The sequence below is a fragment of the Colletotrichum phormii genome (assembly GCF_030913505.1).
Source record: "Colletotrichum phormii strain CBS 102054 chromosome Unknown BDP81scaffold_10, whole genome shotgun sequence".
Taxonomy (NCBI): domain Eukaryota; kingdom Fungi; phylum Ascomycota; class Sordariomycetes; order Glomerellales; family Glomerellaceae; genus Colletotrichum; species Colletotrichum phormii.
Window position 1 is genome coordinate 152,157 of NW_026851452.1, and position 16,948 is coordinate 169,104.

Consider the following 16,948-nt stretch of genomic DNA (forward strand, 5'->3'; position numbering starts at 1 on the left):
TTTTCAGTTAGTTTAAAGTAAAGCGGCACAGCCTCCTTCTTTTCTCTCGAGGTGCGAGACGATGCATGCTGTGGTTCTTCGAAGAATCCAGGACGTCAGCGAACCCCGTCGGCCTGGAACCGTTTTTGACGGAGACCGTTCCGCATTTGCGGGGCTCCGATCACCTCCGGAGAGTGGGGACCTCGGGCGCCGGATCGTCATCAGACGCAAGGAGCTTTGAAGCTACCAACGCTAGTGACTGCACCTAGTATGAGTGAGGGGTTGGAGTTCTGTTCACATCGTCTGATCCGTTAATCCGCTAGGAATACAGCTGAAGATGTCCAAATGATCTGCAGGTTGTCGGCATGAATTTAGTCCGTTCGGACTTTCGTGCAATGTAGTGGCTGGTATGGCAGGCTGGTAAATTGATGAACTTGACTGAGATTCCCCAACTTTGAATTGAATCAACACCAAACTTATCTGGTTCCCTTGGAAACTCCTTTGGAAACTTCACTTGAATTTCGCGCTGCCGGAGACTCTTTTGGCACATTAAATCAGAGGCCGCAGCAATGTTGTCGATTGAAGAAAACATTGGCTCTCGCCGAGCCCAACGCCGAGTTCACGGAGGTGATTCAAGATATAAAGCTCATTGCATGGCATTGTTGACCGTTCTCGCAGCTTCAACGGGCTAACCCAATCAGGGTCGGCGCATGGAACAAGGACACAGACATCAAGCAGATCCGAGGCATCATGGCCAAGGTCCTCGAGGCCAAACTCGCCGCCAAACCCGACCCATCTACTCTGTCCTATGTAGAAGAGGATATCAATATCACCGTGAGAGATGGAGCATCGATTGCCGTTCGCATCCACAAACCGAAGGCCATCGCTGATGATGGCTGCCCTGTTCTGGTAGCGTTCCATGGCGGTGGGTTCGTTGTTGGCGATCTGGAGGGCGTAGGACCCTTATGCCGGCTGTTCACAAAGCTTGGAGGTATCGCGGTAAACGTGGATTATCGTTTGGCTCCAGAGCACCCCTTTCCTGTTCCCGTACAGGATTGCTTCGATGCTGTGAAATGGGTAGACCGTCCTTATCCAGCTGTGAGAGCCTGATTGCTCCTGTTATATGAAACTAACTTGGGACAGACCGCTGAGAACGCGAGTGACCTTGGAATCAACCTATCAAAGGGCTTCCTCATCGGCGGCGAGAGCGCAGGCGCCGACTTGGCTTTAGGTGTCACTCGTCTTTGGATAGACGAGAAACAGTCGCCAAAGCTGACGGGCATCTTCTCGTCCATCTCCGGAGCCGCTACCGAGGACAGCATTCCGGAAGAGTACCGATACCGTTTCTTGAGCCTGAGGCAAAACGCCAATGCTCCAGTCGTGACCGCAGACTCGATAGAGTTCATCAAAGGTGAGATCCATTACCAGACGGGCATTCCGGAAGCTGAAAGTAACATCGTGTTAGACATGTACAAGCCGGACCCGAAAAGTCCGCTGGCGTACCCGATCATCTCGCCGGATCTGACTGGCATTCCTAGAACGTACTTCCAGGCTTGCGGACTTGATCCAGTGCGAGACTGCACGCTCGTCATGGAGCAGGTTTGGAAGGATGCGGGAATACCAACCAAACTGGATGTCTATCCCTGCCTACCTCATGGCTTTTGGGCACTTTTTCCTCACGCAGAATTCAGCTAGAAGCACCGGGAAGACCAAAGGGCCGGTCTTGAATGGTTGTTGAACAAGGACTCGGCATAGCTGACTTACACGGGGCACTACTAAGGCCACTTTCCATACACTTCCCTCCAGATGATTCGCAGCTTAGCATCTTTTCCAAAACCTGTCAGGAATTATGGAAATAAGACCTATGTTCCTGACATCAATCGACCACAAGCCGCGCCAATTAATGCCGTTGAAACAAAACGCGTCTTTGACAAAAAGAAAGTTTAAATGGTGATAGGGGCGCCATCCCTGGAAATGTAGTGGCTGTAACCCCTGTAAGCTCCAAACTCGAGTGGGGCATCCCTGCAACCTCTCAACGCGCTCTCGCCCGGCAGACGCGACGATTAAATGGAAGGAAATCTGGGGGGGTGGTCGTCTCCAATTGACATCACCAACGACGTTCAAACCTCCCGTCTCCCATTGCACAGTCCCTCAAACCCCAAAAGGCCGCCAGCTCCCCGCGAGCACCTCTGGTCTAACATGGCGCCCAAATCGAAACCGCCCGAAAAGAAGCAGCAGTCGCTCACAAACTTCTTCCAGCCAAAGACCGTCAATGGCCTCGCCGCCGCCTTCCAAAAGTCGCAGTCCGAAGCACGAACGAGCCCGCCCGAGTCGCCAGAATCCTCGCGCAAGCGCCCCCTGGAGGAGGACACGGATAGGGGCAACAATGGGCCAGACAAGAGCTCCAAGAAAGCAAAGGGAGACAAGGTTAACAAGACCAACGCTGCGGATCAGGGAAAGAGCTCCTTTACACCAGGAGCGAAGCCATCGGCGGCCGAGTCTGAGCCCAAGTCCAAGGCATCTGCAGCCTCCGCTAGGACGGGACGGTTTGCCTACAGCCAGACTTCAGATGTGAACGAGGAGGAGGATGAGGAGGACCAAGATCCGTCTACGAAGCAGCGCAAGGAGGAGCTACATAAGAAGTTTGTCAAGAAGCTGGGCCATCCGGACAGCATGCTATGGCGGCGCCGGAGGGGAGACGACAACGAAGCTGCCGAGGAGGAGGAAGGTGAAGGTGACGAAAATGAAGACGAAGCCCCGCCACCACCTAAGGCGAAGAAGGGCGGTGCGAGAGCAAACAAGAAGCTCACGCCCATGGAGATCCAGTTTCTCGACATCAAGCGGAAGCATCTGGATACAGTACTCATCGTAGAGGTGGGCTACAAGTTCCGATTCTTTGGCGAAGATGCCCGTATTGCCGCCAAAGAGCTCAGCATCGTGTGCATACCTGGCAAGTACCGCTACGACGAGCACCCCTCCGAAGCACATCTGGAAAAGTTCGCCTCTGCGAGTATTCCGGTACATCGTCTGCCCGTTCACGCCAAGCGCCTGGTTGCTGCCGGTCACAAGGTCGGCGTGGTCCGCCAGATCGAGACAGCCGCACTGAAGAAGGCCGGCGACAACCGAAACGCCCCGTTTGTCCGGAAATTGACCAACGTCTACACAAAGGGCACCTACATTGACGAGAATGGCGAACTCGAAACAGGTGGTGATGGTGGCGCTCCGTCTGGTGGCTATCTGCTCTGCATCACTGAGACTCCTACCAAGGGCCAAGGCACCGACGAGAAGGTTGACGTCGGCATAGTAGCCGTACAGCCGACTACGGGAGACATCATCTACGACACATTCGAGGACGGCTTCATGCGCAGCGAAATCGAGACCCGGCTGCTGCACATTTCGCCATGCGAGTTCGTCATCGTCGGCGACCTAACAAAGGGGTCGGACAAGCTCATACAGCACCTTTCGGGGAGCAGCACAAACGTATTTGGCGACCGCAGCCGCGTCGAGCGCGTCCCCCGCACAAAGACCATGGCCGCCGAGGCATACTCCCATGTCACGCACTTCTACGCCGACAAGCTGCAGCAGACCCCCGACGCCGACGCCTCGGCTCTCCTCGAGCGCATCCTCCATCTCCCCGAGCCCGTCACCGTCTGCCTCTCCGCCATGATCAGCCACCTGAAGGAATACGGCCTCGAGCACGTCTTTGACCTCACAAAGAACTTCACCAGCTTCTCCGCGCGCCAGCACATGCTCCTCAACGGAACCACCCTCGAGGCCCTCGAGGTCTACCGCAACGCCACCGACCACTCGGAGCGCGGCTCTCTCTTCTGGGCCCTGGACAAGACTACCACCCGCTTCGGCCAGCGCCTCCTCCGCAAATGGGTAGGCCGGCCTCTCCTTGACGTTGCTCGCCTCGAGGAACGTGTCGCCGCTGTCCAGGAGCTCGTCGACGAGCAGTCCTCCGCAAAGGTTGACTGTCTAGAGACCCTCCTCGCCGGCACAAAGACGGACCTCGAGCGCAGCCTCATCCGCATCTACTACGGCAAATGTACCCGCCCTGAACTTCTCTCCGTCCTCCAGACCCTCCAGCGCATCGCCATGCAATATCCAACCGTCAAAACCGCCGAGGAAACAGGCTTTACCTCCCCACTCATCGCCTCCGCCGTCCTCTCACTCCCCCAGATCCTCGATCTCGTCGTCTCCCACCTCGAGAAGATCAACCCCGAGGCCGCCCGCAAAGACGACAAGTACAACTTCTTCCGCGAATCAGAACAGACCGAAGACATTGAAGACCACAAAATGGGCATCGTCTCGGTCGAACAATCCCTCGACGAGCACCGCGCCGACGCCGCCGCCTCGCTCAAACGTAAGAAACCCGTCGACTACGTCACCGTCTCGTGCATCGAGTTCCTCATCGAGGTGCCCAACACGGACCTCAAGTCCGTCCCGGCCTCGTGGATCAAAATCTCGGGCACAAAGAAGCTCTCCCGCTTCCACACCCCCGCCGTCGTCCGCCTCATCGCCGAGCGCGACCAGCACCGCGAGGCCCTCGCCGCCGCCTGCGACGCCGCCTTCTCCGGCCTCCTCCGCACAATCGCAGACGCCTACCAACCCCTCCGCGACGCCGTCTCCTCCCTCGCCACCCTCGACTGCCTCCTCTCCCTCTCCCGCGTCGCCGCCCTCCCGGGCTACAGCAAGCCAACCTTCCTCCCCTCCACCACGAACAAACCCACAATCTCCATCGCCCAAGGCCGCCACCCCATCGCAGAACACACCCTCTCAGACCCATACATCCCCTTCACCACAACCCTCTCCTCCCCTTCCCCGTTAGCCCACCTCATCACAGGCCCCAATATGGGCGGCAAATCCTCCTTCGTCCGTGCCGTCGCCCTCCTCGTCCTCCTAGCCCAAATAGGCTCCTTTGTCCCCGCCGACGCTCTCTCCCTGACCCTCACAGACGCAATCCACGTCCGCATGGGTGCCCGCGACAACCTCGCCGCCGGCGAATCAACCTTCATGGTCGAGGTCTCGGAAACAGCCCGGATCCTCCGCGCCGCCACCCCGCGCTCCCTCGTCATCCTAGACGAACTAGGCAGAGGAACTTCAACCCACGACGGTGCCGCCATCGCCCACGCCGTCCTCGACCACGTCGTTCGCGAGAATAGGTGTCTCACCCTCTTCATCACGCACTACCAGAACCTCGCCCGCCTGGCCGAGGGAATCGGCGAAGGCCTCGTCAAGAACGTCCACATGCGTTTCACCGCCACCCGTAAAGCCGGTACCGGGGCCGGAGCGGAGGAAGGCGACGTCCATGGGGATGATGACGCGGGTGCCGATGATGAGATTACGTTCTTGTACGAAGTTGGCGAAGGTGTTGCGCACAGGTCATATGGACTGAATGTGGCTCGTCTGGCTCGTATACCCCGCGAGGTCATTGATGTCGCCTCGCAGAGGTCGCGCGAGATGGAGCAGGGCGTAAAAGTCCGGAGACTAAGAGGCACCGCTCATCTTCTTGCCGAAGTGTTGGAGACGAATCCCGACCAGCTTGATCATTTGATCTCAAACATTGAGCAATTGTAGTCAAAACGTATCACGGACAATTCAAATAAAACATCTGTACTATGAATCCTTGTGTTATTTCTCGAAAGTGCGTCTCCCGTCCCTAGTTGACGCGGTATGACTGCGAAAGACCGAAAACTGCGCTATCTATAGCCTCCTATGCCTCCCGAAACAAAAAAGTCGATGGGTAAAGTTCTAGAAACCTAGCGGGGCTCTCTGCAGTGCCACAGCGTATGAATGTTCCACCACATTCCCCATGATTCCTTGCTTGCAAGTATCAAGCAAGCCTAGCAGCATGTGTCCTATTCTCGCCCTCTCAACTACCCCGTGTTCCGCCCCGACGCTTTTGAGCGAGGCTTCGCAAGCAAGCCTAGTCGTTCCCAGAGGAAAGCTCACCACACGTCGCCCTGAGCCCGAAGAGGTCTGGTGATAGAACGGGACGCAAGTGAAGATTGCGTATCTACTCGAACAACTGTATTGTATCAGCACTGCTCAACTCCGCCTTCGCCAGAAAGTCAGACATACTTGAAAAGAAAGAAGTGAAAGAACGAATCCCAGATGAAGAGTCTTTCGAACCCCCAGATCCGCATACCCAACGTTCCCGCCATGGTGGCTTGTGATGAACCCATGCCGCCAGCGGGAATGTCATCGAGTTGCGCAACTAGGCCCCATGTCCATTCTGGTACACGCCCGAGCCCTGAGCGTGGTCATGGTGGCCGGTGGGGAATGTGTTCGGCATGGGCATCTGCTGAGAAAACATCATATGCTGATGGTTGTGGTTGGCATTGATGGGGTTGAATCCATGGTGGGCGGGGCGCATCATCGGGTTACCCCAGAGCTGGTTGAACTGGTACATGTCAGGCATCGGGTATGCCTGGTAGAGGTTGGGGTCGAATGTGATGGCATTGGACATTCCGGCCTGGTTCAAGTGAGTGTTGTTGACACCATACAAGTCACCGCTTGCCATCTTGTGTTCCTGTACATCATTGTTATTCTCCTTTCCTTTGAACATTCGACGTGGAAGTTGCTTCGCAGCCGGAGTAGGGGAGGCCATGCTCAGATTCGAGTTCGCGTTCATCGACCGGAGGGGTATACGATTGCGGACATCGAATCTGCGCACATAGGGGTTAATACACACAACATTACTAACATGATGAGGGTTATTGGGGATGGACCTAGGCTCATCCTTGACCGCAGTCGAAGCCTTGGTGCCTGTAACGGAGTCAGTGGGTGGGCAGGAGGACGGATGTAGTACGGGAACTTACCGGCAGCGCTGCCACCTTGGAACACATCGGCACCCCGACCAGGAACGGTGGTGAAGTACTTGTGGGAAGGATGCTGGCCCAAGCCTAGCTCTCCATCGTTGAGAGACTCGTCAAGCTCCACATCGCCTCCAACGTAGCCGAGAGCATCACTGTCACCGTCGGCGGTGCTAGCGATGTCGCTCGTGACATCGAACTTCTCCGAGAGGGACTCGTTGTCGAGCTCGGAAACTTCCTCCTGCTTGTAGAGACCATTCTGGATCTGCATAGCCAGAGCAGAAGATGCACGATGAGCGGCTTCGTCAGCGGGCTCCTCCTTGACAACAATGCCCGAGGCGTTGTCATCCTCCTCTGCGGCACCGCTACGTCTCTGACGACGTCTGGACTTCTTGACGGCCTGTTTGAGTGATCAGGGTGATTAGTGGATTGCTTCTTTGCCAAATAGCGGATGATTAAACTAACCGGAGTTCCCTCGACGGAAGGTGCGTCGTAGACATCACGAGTTCTCTCGAACTCCAAGTCCAGATTGGCCACCATCTCCATGGTGGTGATTGCCTGAGACGAAAGCTCCATCTTGCGAAGCACAGAGGCGTCCTTGCGCTGGTTGCGCTGCTTCTTCTGGTCAGGGGTGGCGGCATCAAAGATACCCATGCCCGGCCAGACGGTTCCCTTGAGTCTGGCAGACTCCAAGTCATCGGGGCTCCACTCAGTGGAGTTATCGGTGGGAATCGAAGCCGAGACATCGTCATTGTCGCCATAGTACGTGATGGCCTGCTGCTGGCCAAGGAGCCGACCAGTGGGAGGAGGCGTGAACATCGAGTCATCAGCCTCACGCTTGACAAGGATCGAACGAGCCTTCTTTCTCTTGAGGGTCTGTTACAGTCAGCGCATGAAAAAACATTTGCTCAAAAGGTAGCCTACCTGAGAAGTTTGCTGTCCAGGTCGCGAGATACCTCTCGCCTTCTCATCCTTGGCCTTGAGACGCTCTGCAAGCATACGCTCGATACCATAGTCCTTGTACCACTTATCGTAGGTGGTGATTGCCTCCGAGGCGGCAAGGTCATCATTGGAGCGGATTCTCACATCGTTCTGGGTCTGAAGGTGGCCCTTGGAACTGAGGTGGGTCAGAAGATGGGAGAGGTCGGAGAAGCGCGGGGTGCTCGGGCAGACAATGCAGACGAGGGGAATTCGAGGACTGCCCGAGGGCTTAGGGTCATCGGATGGGTCCTTGGAGCCAGAGGCTTTGCCACTGGTTTTGACAGTGGACGACTTCTCGATCTTGATAGGCTTGAGTTGCTTGGTCTTGGATGCTTTAAGCATCTTGACCGGGGTGACATCGTCGGCCTCGTGGGCTGCAACGGCGGCCATGTTCTACCCAGAGTCAGCATTTGCAGCCCCAATTCAATGCATGGAGCCAGTCGTTACTGACTAGCCGTCTTTCCATGGTCTGAAATAGAGCGAATGGGATGGAAGACAGGCTTGTCTGCTCGTAGTAACCAAAACACAAAACGAGGGGAGGAAGAGAACGACAGATATTCCGAATAACAGCAGACAGAGGGAGGGCAGCACCCAGCAATGAAAGCCAAAGAGTGAAGTCGAAATGCTCAAGGCAAATGGGAGGTGGCAATGGAAGAAAAGGGTGGCTGTGATGGGAGGAGGAATGTCGATGTTTGGGGGTATCCGACGAAAGAACGGATGTATCGACAACGACTCTTGTGCCAGCCTGGGGGGTGGACATAGATTCCAGATAGGAGAAGGGATGTACTCACGGCTTCCGCAGCAAGAGCTGCCTGACGTCTGGGAGCCATTTCGGAAAGACGGGAAGAATGATGTTATCCATAGTAACAACAAGCTTGCCGTCCCAAAATGAACGGAGAAGGTACGCCGATATGAGATCGAAATGCGGCAAGAGGTGGTTCTCGAGGTTCTGGTACTCTTTCCTGGACATGCGTTCGTCAGTGACAGAGTCTTCGGGAATGCAGGAAGCTGTGATATGAGCTCTTTCCCAACAGCTGGAAAACCTGTGGAACGAGCAGAGGCAAGTCCTAGTCTTGTCACCTGACGGAAAGGGGCAATGTCATTCTGAGGAAGGCGCCGGCGATTCGGGCCCCAAAGCCCCCGGCCTGAACATGTCGTCGCCGACCATCTGGCCATTGGCCCGGGAGAACGGCGGCAATTCGATGCTTGGACCCCCGTTCGATTGGCAACCCCGGCCGTGTCGCAACAGACGAGCCTCACTCACTGGAAGAAGGTGAATGGCTTACCAAAGTACCACGGATTGAGGTCAAGTTGAGAGATCAGCTGTTAATGCTGAAAACCACAGATAAGAGATGGGATATCTTGTGTCTTTTTCTGTACTGATAGATTGGCTACGTTAGTAAGGGCTTCTCTCGAAAAACTTGTGATTGTCGAGGGAATGGCTCACCGAGTGTCCTGAAAACCGCCAAAAGACTCTCTGAGAAGAATCGCGTATGTTTCTGAATTGCTGCGCTGGCTGATAGATTATATCGCCAATCCAAGGAACTAGATTGCTTCTGTAATGAAAAGTAAGTATGAGTAGGCCAAGACTGTTGATGTGGTTGTAGAGGAAAGGAAGAAGAGTTTGAGTTCCAGTCTAGAAAAAAGAGAAAAGAAGAGACTGGAGCGGGTACAAAGAGCCCAGGGCTGTTGCCCTCCCTCAGCAGTAGGACCAAGAGGGCGAGAGCAGAGCCGGCGGGAGTAGAGGCTGGTTCTCGCCATTGTAAGTTGACAGAACTGGCGAGAGCAGAGAGCAGCTCTCGCCGTCTCATGTCCAGTAAGAATGGCGAGATCAGAGGATAGCGCTCGCCGTCTCAAGTCAAACAAGGCTGGCAGGATCAGAGACTAGCTCTCGCCGTCTCTTGTCAAGCAGGATCAGTGACTAGCTCTCGCCGTCCAAACTTGAACAAAACTGGCGAGATCAGACGCTGGCTCCCGCCGTCTCAACTTGAAGAAGGCTGGCAAGACCAGAGACTAGTTCTCGCCATTCCAGAATGAACAGGATTGGCGGGAGCCACCTGAATCAAACAGAGCTTTCATGGTGGGAACAGAGATGAGCACTTGCTATCCCTGTGTTTAAAAAAGGGGCCAGGTCAGGAGCACACTTCAGAGTAGCTCTCGCCTCTTGTGATTTGACATAAGGAGAGAACCAGATAGTATGGTTCCAGCACTTGCACTTGCAAGAACGTCTGAACGTACCACTGAGAACATACAATCTCACCCACTTGAAGAATCTTCCAATGTTCAAAGGTAGAGCCGGAAAGGGCAAGTAAGGACGAGTGATAGCACTGAATAGTTGCGATGAGAGTCTTATTCAGACGGGGCATCTCAGAAATGAAAGGTTGTGACGAAATGGGCAGTGCGATGAAAACGCTCACTCGATGAAGTGTAGACAGAAACGAAAATGGGACTCGATGACGAGATTCACCCAGTGTGACAGGAACAGTGATATCAAGACAAAGGACGGAAGTTTATAGCAGAAGGAGACGAAAGAAAAGGACCAATCTGAAAAGCATTGGACGAAGAAGACACAAAGATGAAAATGTGGAAAATGAAGCCAAAGAAGGTGTTTGGTGATGATTTTGACGTGAAAATAAACAACACCACGTACCTAGTTCCTGAACTTCCTGGTAAAAGGGCGTTGGAGTAGAAACAAGTATTCCAAGTGTCTCTTGTCGATGCGAATCTGTGAATTGCTGAAATCCCCTAGTGGATAGCGGAGGAGGATGGGGATGTTTGTCCTGAAAGCAGTGCTTGGTGGTGTGTTTTGCGACAGTGAAGGCGATCTGATGATGACCGTACAGACGAATCCGGACCGAGAAGAGAGATACAAATGCGACGGTGTTGTACAGACGGGTGTAATTCGAGAGAGGTGGAGGTGTTGGGACAGGATGGTATTCGAAGCAGAGACAAAAGCCCGGACAGGCGACCGAATGAGACGATCAAAGTCCAAGAGTTGGTGTGTTGGTGGATGGAACCTCCAAGCGGTTGAAGATATCTAGACTTCCGACGGTATGGAGGAAGAAGTTGGGTTTGTTGTGATGGTCGTGGAGGGCGAAGTGTGCGAGACGAGAAAGGGAGGCGCGTGTGGTGGGACCGCTCGGTGAGCGGGTGGGCGGTCTCCCGTGGTGGAGGGCAGCATCACGGAGACGCTAAGCCTACACCGACCGCGAGGCACGTGACTGGGTGGTTTGATGCCGAAAGAGGATATGAGATGAGGGGCGGGCGGTGTGAAGATGTTTTCTATGCGGGTTCGAGATGAGGCCGCAGTGGGTGGCTGGGTGGTGAGCCAATCAAGCACCCCGGGAGCACAAGTTCGATTTTCGTGCGCCGGGTTTTGGCGACATAAAACTAGATGTCTGATGACAGTAGACCAGGATAAAATGCGTTGTTTGAAGTATTTAAAGTGAGAGGATAATAGCTTCACAGGCGCAGCAGCTAATTGACCAGGCACTAGAATGCGTGAACTCGAGCAGTATGGACAGAATGGTAACGTAAATGACTCCAAGAAAGAACGATATGTATGTTACAGGACAGAATCCGGCTGCAATCTAAAAGCTGATGATGGATTACTTCATTTATCATTAAGTTGTTCTCACGGGTATCTGAAGCCTTCAAAGTGTCCCAAGTAATCATCTCAAAGCGAGTCGTGAGTGAGACGACGCAGCCTATGAAGAAGCCAATCCTGTTTGCTTCGCTCTCGCTCTGCATCCTCATATCTCTACTCCCGTCGCAGGCCACAAGTCTGTAAGCCACGGACGTGAACGCGTATATCGACAACCAGACGTCTGCCTTCAACCGTATCCCCCCCATCCAGTCGAGCAAAAAGCCTATATCCCTCTCAACAGCTCATGACGACTTCCTCCCCAACACCCGATCAACAATTGGCTTCGGCATACAATACACCGGATCAACCTCCACCGTCCCCGGATACCCCAGCAAACTCAACCCCGTCATCCCAAAGCACGTATGCCACACATCGACCGTATTCCCAGGCCGATCCGAGATGCCCCCCAACTCCTGATCCTGACACCGCAAAATAAACGCAACAAGCTTCCCCCGATCAATCCAGTGCGTCCGCCCGATAATCTCGAGACTACTCAGCACCCACCAACTATAACACACATCCTCGTCCTTCTCCGGCCTGCCATTCAACCCCCCGCCAGCAACCTGCCGCTCGCTAAGCCACCGGCCCAACTTATCCGCCTCGACGAGGTCCAGACGCCCCGCGATGGCGAGCGCCGCCACGCACGTGAAGATTTGGCCCGAGTGCGACTCGTCGCCGGGACTGACGCCGTACCCGCCGTCGAAATTGGTGCAGGCGACAATGTGCGCGACGGCCTTGTCGACGTCTACGAGGGAGAGCAGGCCCAAGAGGGAGAGGGCGTTGAACGCGCCATAAAGAAAACGCGTGTCTTCCTCGCCCCATTCGTCTCCCGCAAAGGTACCGCTTTCACGGTTCTGGAGATCCGCAATGACTTGAGACGACCATGTTAACATCGTAACGAGAGAGGAGGGTGTGTGATGTAATGAACTTACACTTGCCAACCCGCGCCTTCCCCTTCCCCCTCACCTCCAACTCATCCAGCGCATCAATCATGACCAAAATCTGCACAGCACTAACAGTGTACAACATATGTGCGTCATGGCCCGGCGCGGCCCCGAACCCGCCGCTCTTATGCTGGCACGAGAGCACGAAATCAATCGTCTCGGCGCGCGGGAGAGCTTCCGGATGGCCGAGCAGGTGCAGCGCGACCAGGCCCCAGTAGAGGCCGTTGAGGCGCAGGTGTTCTGTCAGCCAGTAGTCGTACTCGTCTTTGCGGGTATCCAGGCTCTGGACGTATTTCACGTGCGCCGCCGTCGCGAGCTTGAGCTCGTCTGGCAGATTCTCGAATTGGGCCGCCATGACGCCGCCACTTCTTTTTTTAGTTTGGGGGTTTCCCACTTTTGTAGTACTTGATTCCGGGTATTCCTAGCCGAGGAAGAATCAGAAAAGACTTATGAAGAATTAAAGCCGAACTTGGTCTTTTCAGTAATACCCTAGGCTGGCGTGAGAGGATGGATGAGGTGAGGTTGTCCGCTTAGGTAATGAAGGTCAGGGCCGGTGCGCAGGGTTCCGCCGACTGCCGGCCCGTGAAGTGTGGGGTGGCCTCACCGAGGTGTGTAACCCACGCCCCATGCTCAACGGAGCCGAAGGTGACGTCCGCGACGTCTTAATTGCCCGGAAACTTCTAGTCGCCTTGATACTTGGTGATAGCGTCGCTCACTGTAGGCGGTGATACGGCATCACTTGAACTGCCAGCTAAAATGCCAAACCAATCACTGGAGTTGAACGTTGTAGAAACCCAGTATATGGCGGAGGGCAGAACCTAGCTCATCTTAGTCCTGGGGTCACTCAATAGGACTGGGTTGTGTTCCGGGCAATAGACCAAACTTCTATGATACGGAATCATGGGACCCAAAGCAGCGCGACCAGATCTGATCGTTTGCCATAAGCCCATCTTCTTTCTGACCTCATTTACAACAGCCCTATCTAACCGGACTACAAGTAACTACCTCCGTCAAGATGAGGAGGATAATGCTTGGTACGGCTATTGATAGCGGCGCGGAAACTCATTTCGCAGAACCTTGCCGACCAATAAACGTTTGATCTTGTAGTTGTCCCGGATAGGTAGCCAGATGGCGGGAAAGTACTTTAGGTTTTGGGATCGACGACAAGGAAGGATTAAAAACCCGCTCTTTGGCCTGATCTCATCCCCGGTGGATGAGGATTACGCAAGACCCATCATCAAAGTATCGCAAGTAGAGATGGGGTCTCCAAGGCTGCTCAGAAGGGTTACTGTACACAGTAGAAAGGCAAGAAGGAGGGCGGGGCAAAATGGGCAGTGAGAAGAAGATCGATGCAGGCTTGATCCTGCGAATAACCTCATGCCAGCCGTGCGAACTATGACATATCGGGCACCCTCCTCGCTTTTGAGATGGCGTGGGCCAGAAGCTAGCTCTCTCCCGAGTAAGAAGAAGCGCTGTGTTGGGCCCGAATCTGCGCATCCAGACTCTAAAGACGGGCCGCCTCCTCCGCAGGCATACACAGTACCTACCTTACGGATACGTGCCATTTCCATATCCGTATTGACAGCGGGATCCATCATTCAGGTTGTGCCAGGCGGCCCAGGCCAGGAGCCAGCAGCACCAGAGGCGAAGCCACGCTGCCACGCTGCCATGTGCGCGTACCAACCCTCTTTTCTGGGTCTCTTCCGTCCGGACACCGTTCGGGGCGTTGTTGACATTTACACGTTGTACCCACACCTTGCGGGGCTTTTCCCAGCGTTTGTCGAAGAAACACTACCGAGTTTCAGAGTGATCGGTTGTGTGCCTGAACTAAGCTCTTCTCGGACCGAGGCTGTTGACATCGAGAATTGACCCTGTGCGGATCTTGGCGCCATTGATAGAAATCAAGTACCCCGAATGCAGAGTGCTGTGGGTGTTCTTCCATGACATGGCCCAGGGAAACTCGTCAATAATTCCAGAGCTGATGTACTGATGTAACAGTCGTCAAGCTGCTCTGTGAAGCGCAAGCTGTAGTCTTGACTGGGCTTGACAATATCAACCCATACCCGAGGAAGATCGCCGCGGCAAGTGGGTAACTCTCATTGTACGGAGTAGACGGGATGTCTAATCAGCTAACGAACCCGCTGTACACTCGCAAGGCAGATGACCGTTGACGACATGCCGTGGGCTGTGAGTTGATTGTAGTGATGCGGAATTTTCGAACTTCAGCCAAAACACAGTGGATGACTGGATCTGTAGATACCTGGTATCGAATGTAAGCAACTTCAACCATCTTCGACTATTGATGCCGAGGCAACTTCTCCACGACAAGCATATAGCGACCAATGCCTACTCCGTAGTGCTGGCTGAGATAGGGATCTTACTTCATAACTTGGAAATGCTTTCCTTCTCGACAAATGGGTAATCATAAGCGCTGCGATGCCGATTGCATACTTGAGGGAACTCAACGCTCTCATCGCGGACGACAAGTGATGAGTCCAGTGGTGGCGCCTTTCTGAACATCTTCATGGACAGTTCGGGACTTGGTACAAGTGAGAATGACGACAGCTCCAGCATATAGTTCGGCAGAGTTTCTACCTCTTCTGCGCCATGACCCGTCGTCTCGTCCCCTTGGATAACTTTGCTCAAAAATAGCCCTCTGACCAAAGAGAATGCACGTTTTCGGCACAATCCTGTGAGATAAGGCTTGAGCCGGCACGTTGCGGCAACGCTTGACGTGCTCGGTTCGAAACGAAAGCCAGGATAAGCACGTTGGTTGGTTGCCAACCAGTCCGAGGCTTACGACTTGGGAGGCGATGATATGCTAGATGGCTTCGTTTTGCCTGTGCTTTGCAGATGGGCGTGCAGTAGCGCGACTCCTTGCCGTCAGATCAGTGGGCAGTCGGCAAGCTTCTCTTCTTGTCGGGCCAGGGAGACAAGTTGAGCGAGTCGAACCGAGCTCGTCGTTGGACGGAGCAAGGGGATCTTCGACTCGGGCTTCCAAACACTCTGGAAGGGTCTGAACGTGCAGAATAACCGCACAGAGTGCATCGGTAGCGTGCTGGCTGCGTCGCGACTTGTCACATCATGCCAGATCAGTCTGTTGCTCCGTTTTCTGTCGGCAACGCCTAGCCTCGTCTTGCAAGTGTAGTGTTCTGACACGTCGTGCTCCATATGACGGGCTGCTTCAGCCCTCATCCCTCCCTTCACCTTTGAGGTAATCCGCTCGTGGCCAGTCACCTGAACTTGCGCAGCGCCTATCGGAGTTCGGAGGTGCCGTCACCACGACATATAGCGGCGCACAGCTTGATGCCCGAGCGACGGGACCACAGACGGCCGCAATGCTGCGGAGTCACTGACCGTCTTGGTATTGCCAATCAACGTATCCCGAGATAGACGACTGAAGAGACCGCCGTTTCCAAGGGGTGTCCGGAAGTTGTGTCATGAGGTAACGCAACGCTTAAAGCTTACATGGGCAGCTGCAAGCAGTAAGCACCCCTGGCGCTGCTCACATTCCAGGCGATACAAAACGTGGCAATCCTAGAATCAATTGTGTTTCAAGAGGTTTGCCGCCTGGTAGTCCAACAGGCAATGTCGAGTTGTGTAGGGCATTCGTTCAATGCCTTGGCATGGAGCACCGACGGAGCCGACTCCTAACGACATTCCTTACAGCTCAGCATCCGTACATAAGCTTGTAAAAAAGGAGAGACGCGGTCATCGCCATCGGAATAACTCTACTCTATTGGCCTAGGCCATGTCGGGTGCTGAGTCTAAGTATGCCGCTTGCGAATACGAATCGTGACACGGATGAGAAGACCATCGATATGTTTGGGGTGTTTTCCTTTTCGGCACAAACAATGCGCCCAGGCTGGAATGGAAGTCACCATTGAAGAATGGCCTGGTGGTCGTCGCCAGTTCAAAGAAGGCGCTTGTAATGCTGACCTGGTGGTGAGGCGGGCATGGTTGACTCTGCGACCCAAGACGGCTCGTCCAGAATAGTGCTTGGCAGGTATGGCTTCCCAATAGCTTGAGCAATGTCAATGTCAAACAGACGTGCGCTGCCCGAATCGACACTACAGGAGGACCGGACCCCGATCTGTGCGCAGCGACTGGCGGATGAGACTGGCAAGCGGCAAGCCGTTGACCTTGTTCGTTGTCGGTCGACTAAGGCTGTTGACGCAACTAGGCCGCAAGCAGCCACGGCTCTTCGGACGTCTTTGGTGGGTAGAAGACCGCTTGAGGTAATTGCAGTGACGAGGGAGAATGGATCGAACAAGGAGGCAGATTGGAGAATGTATCGGATTCAATCGCCAGAGCCGCATTGAGGCCTGACCGGCACTTTACAGCACCAATGCGCCAGGGAAGACACGCACGCGTGACACCGTACGAAGAGTCGAAGAGTCGAAGAGCCTGACATGGTAATTAAAGAGAGTTGAACAACAAGATGAGGGTATTCCGATATGTCGTGTTGGATAAGGTAAGGTAAGGTAGCGTGAGGCCAGCACGAGGTGGTGGCTAATACAGCAAATGATGTTAAGGTAGTGCTCAATTGGAGCAAGGCAAGCCGCAAATGAAGTGTGATG

The 16,948-nt window shown here is 54.4% G+C and overlaps 5 protein-coding genes across 5 annotated transcripts; 3 read left to right on the forward strand and 2 right to left on the reverse strand.

Annotated features, from left to right (window-relative positions):
• Nucleotides 1-729: 729 nt before the first annotated feature.
• Nucleotides 730-1,674, forward strand: BDP81DRAFT_460960 (Alpha/Beta hydrolase protein; the record flags this gene model as incomplete). The annotated part of the gene is made up of 3 exons (XM_060593708.1): nucleotides 730-1,056; nucleotides 1,123-1,390; nucleotides 1,445-1,674. 3 exons carry the CDS (start codon nucleotides 730-732, stop codon nucleotides 1,672-1,674), a joined length of 825 nt encoding a protein of 274 aa, XP_060445055.1.
• A 504-nt stretch (nucleotides 1,675-2,178) lies between these two features.
• On the forward strand, nucleotides 2,179-5,559 carry BDP81DRAFT_319608 (muts domain V; the record flags this gene model as incomplete). The annotated part of the gene is made up of 1 exon (XM_060584450.1): nucleotides 2,179-5,559. One exon carries the CDS (start codon nucleotides 2,179-2,181, stop codon nucleotides 5,557-5,559), a length of 3,381 nt encoding a protein of 1,126 aa, XP_060445056.1.
• A 222-nt stretch (nucleotides 5,560-5,781) lies between these two features.
• Nucleotides 5,782-6,472, reverse strand: BDP81DRAFT_427634 (uncharacterized protein). The gene is made up of 2 exons (XM_060590363.1): nucleotides 6,064-6,472; nucleotides 5,782-6,010 (listed from the first exon to the last, which is right to left on the reverse strand). Exon 1 carries the CDS (start codon nucleotides 6,449-6,451, stop codon nucleotides 6,200-6,202), a length of 252 nt encoding a protein of 83 aa, XP_060445057.1. The 5' UTR covers nucleotides 6,452-6,472; the 3' UTR covers nucleotides 5,782-6,010; nucleotides 6,064-6,199.
• Nucleotides 6,473-11,293: 4,821 nt separating this feature from the next.
• Nucleotides 11,294-12,879, reverse strand: BDP81DRAFT_374080 (prenyltransferase and squalene oxidase). Its single transcript, XM_060586689.1, has 2 exons — nucleotides 12,357-12,879; nucleotides 11,294-12,295 (listed from the first exon to the last, which is right to left on the reverse strand). Exons 1-2 carry the CDS (start codon nucleotides 12,721-12,723, stop codon nucleotides 11,667-11,669), a joined length of 996 nt encoding a protein of 331 aa, XP_060445058.1. The 5' UTR covers nucleotides 12,724-12,879; the 3' UTR covers nucleotides 11,294-11,666.
• A 258-nt stretch (nucleotides 12,880-13,137) lies between these two features.
• Nucleotides 13,138-16,762, forward strand: BDP81DRAFT_427636 (uncharacterized protein). The gene is made up of 2 exons (XM_060590364.1): nucleotides 13,138-14,628; nucleotides 14,750-16,762. Exon 1 carries the CDS (start codon nucleotides 13,746-13,748, stop codon nucleotides 14,235-14,237), a length of 492 nt encoding a protein of 163 aa, XP_060445059.1. The 5' UTR covers nucleotides 13,138-13,745; the 3' UTR covers nucleotides 14,238-14,628; nucleotides 14,750-16,762.
• The last annotated feature ends 186 nt before the right edge of the window (nucleotides 16,763-16,948 follow it).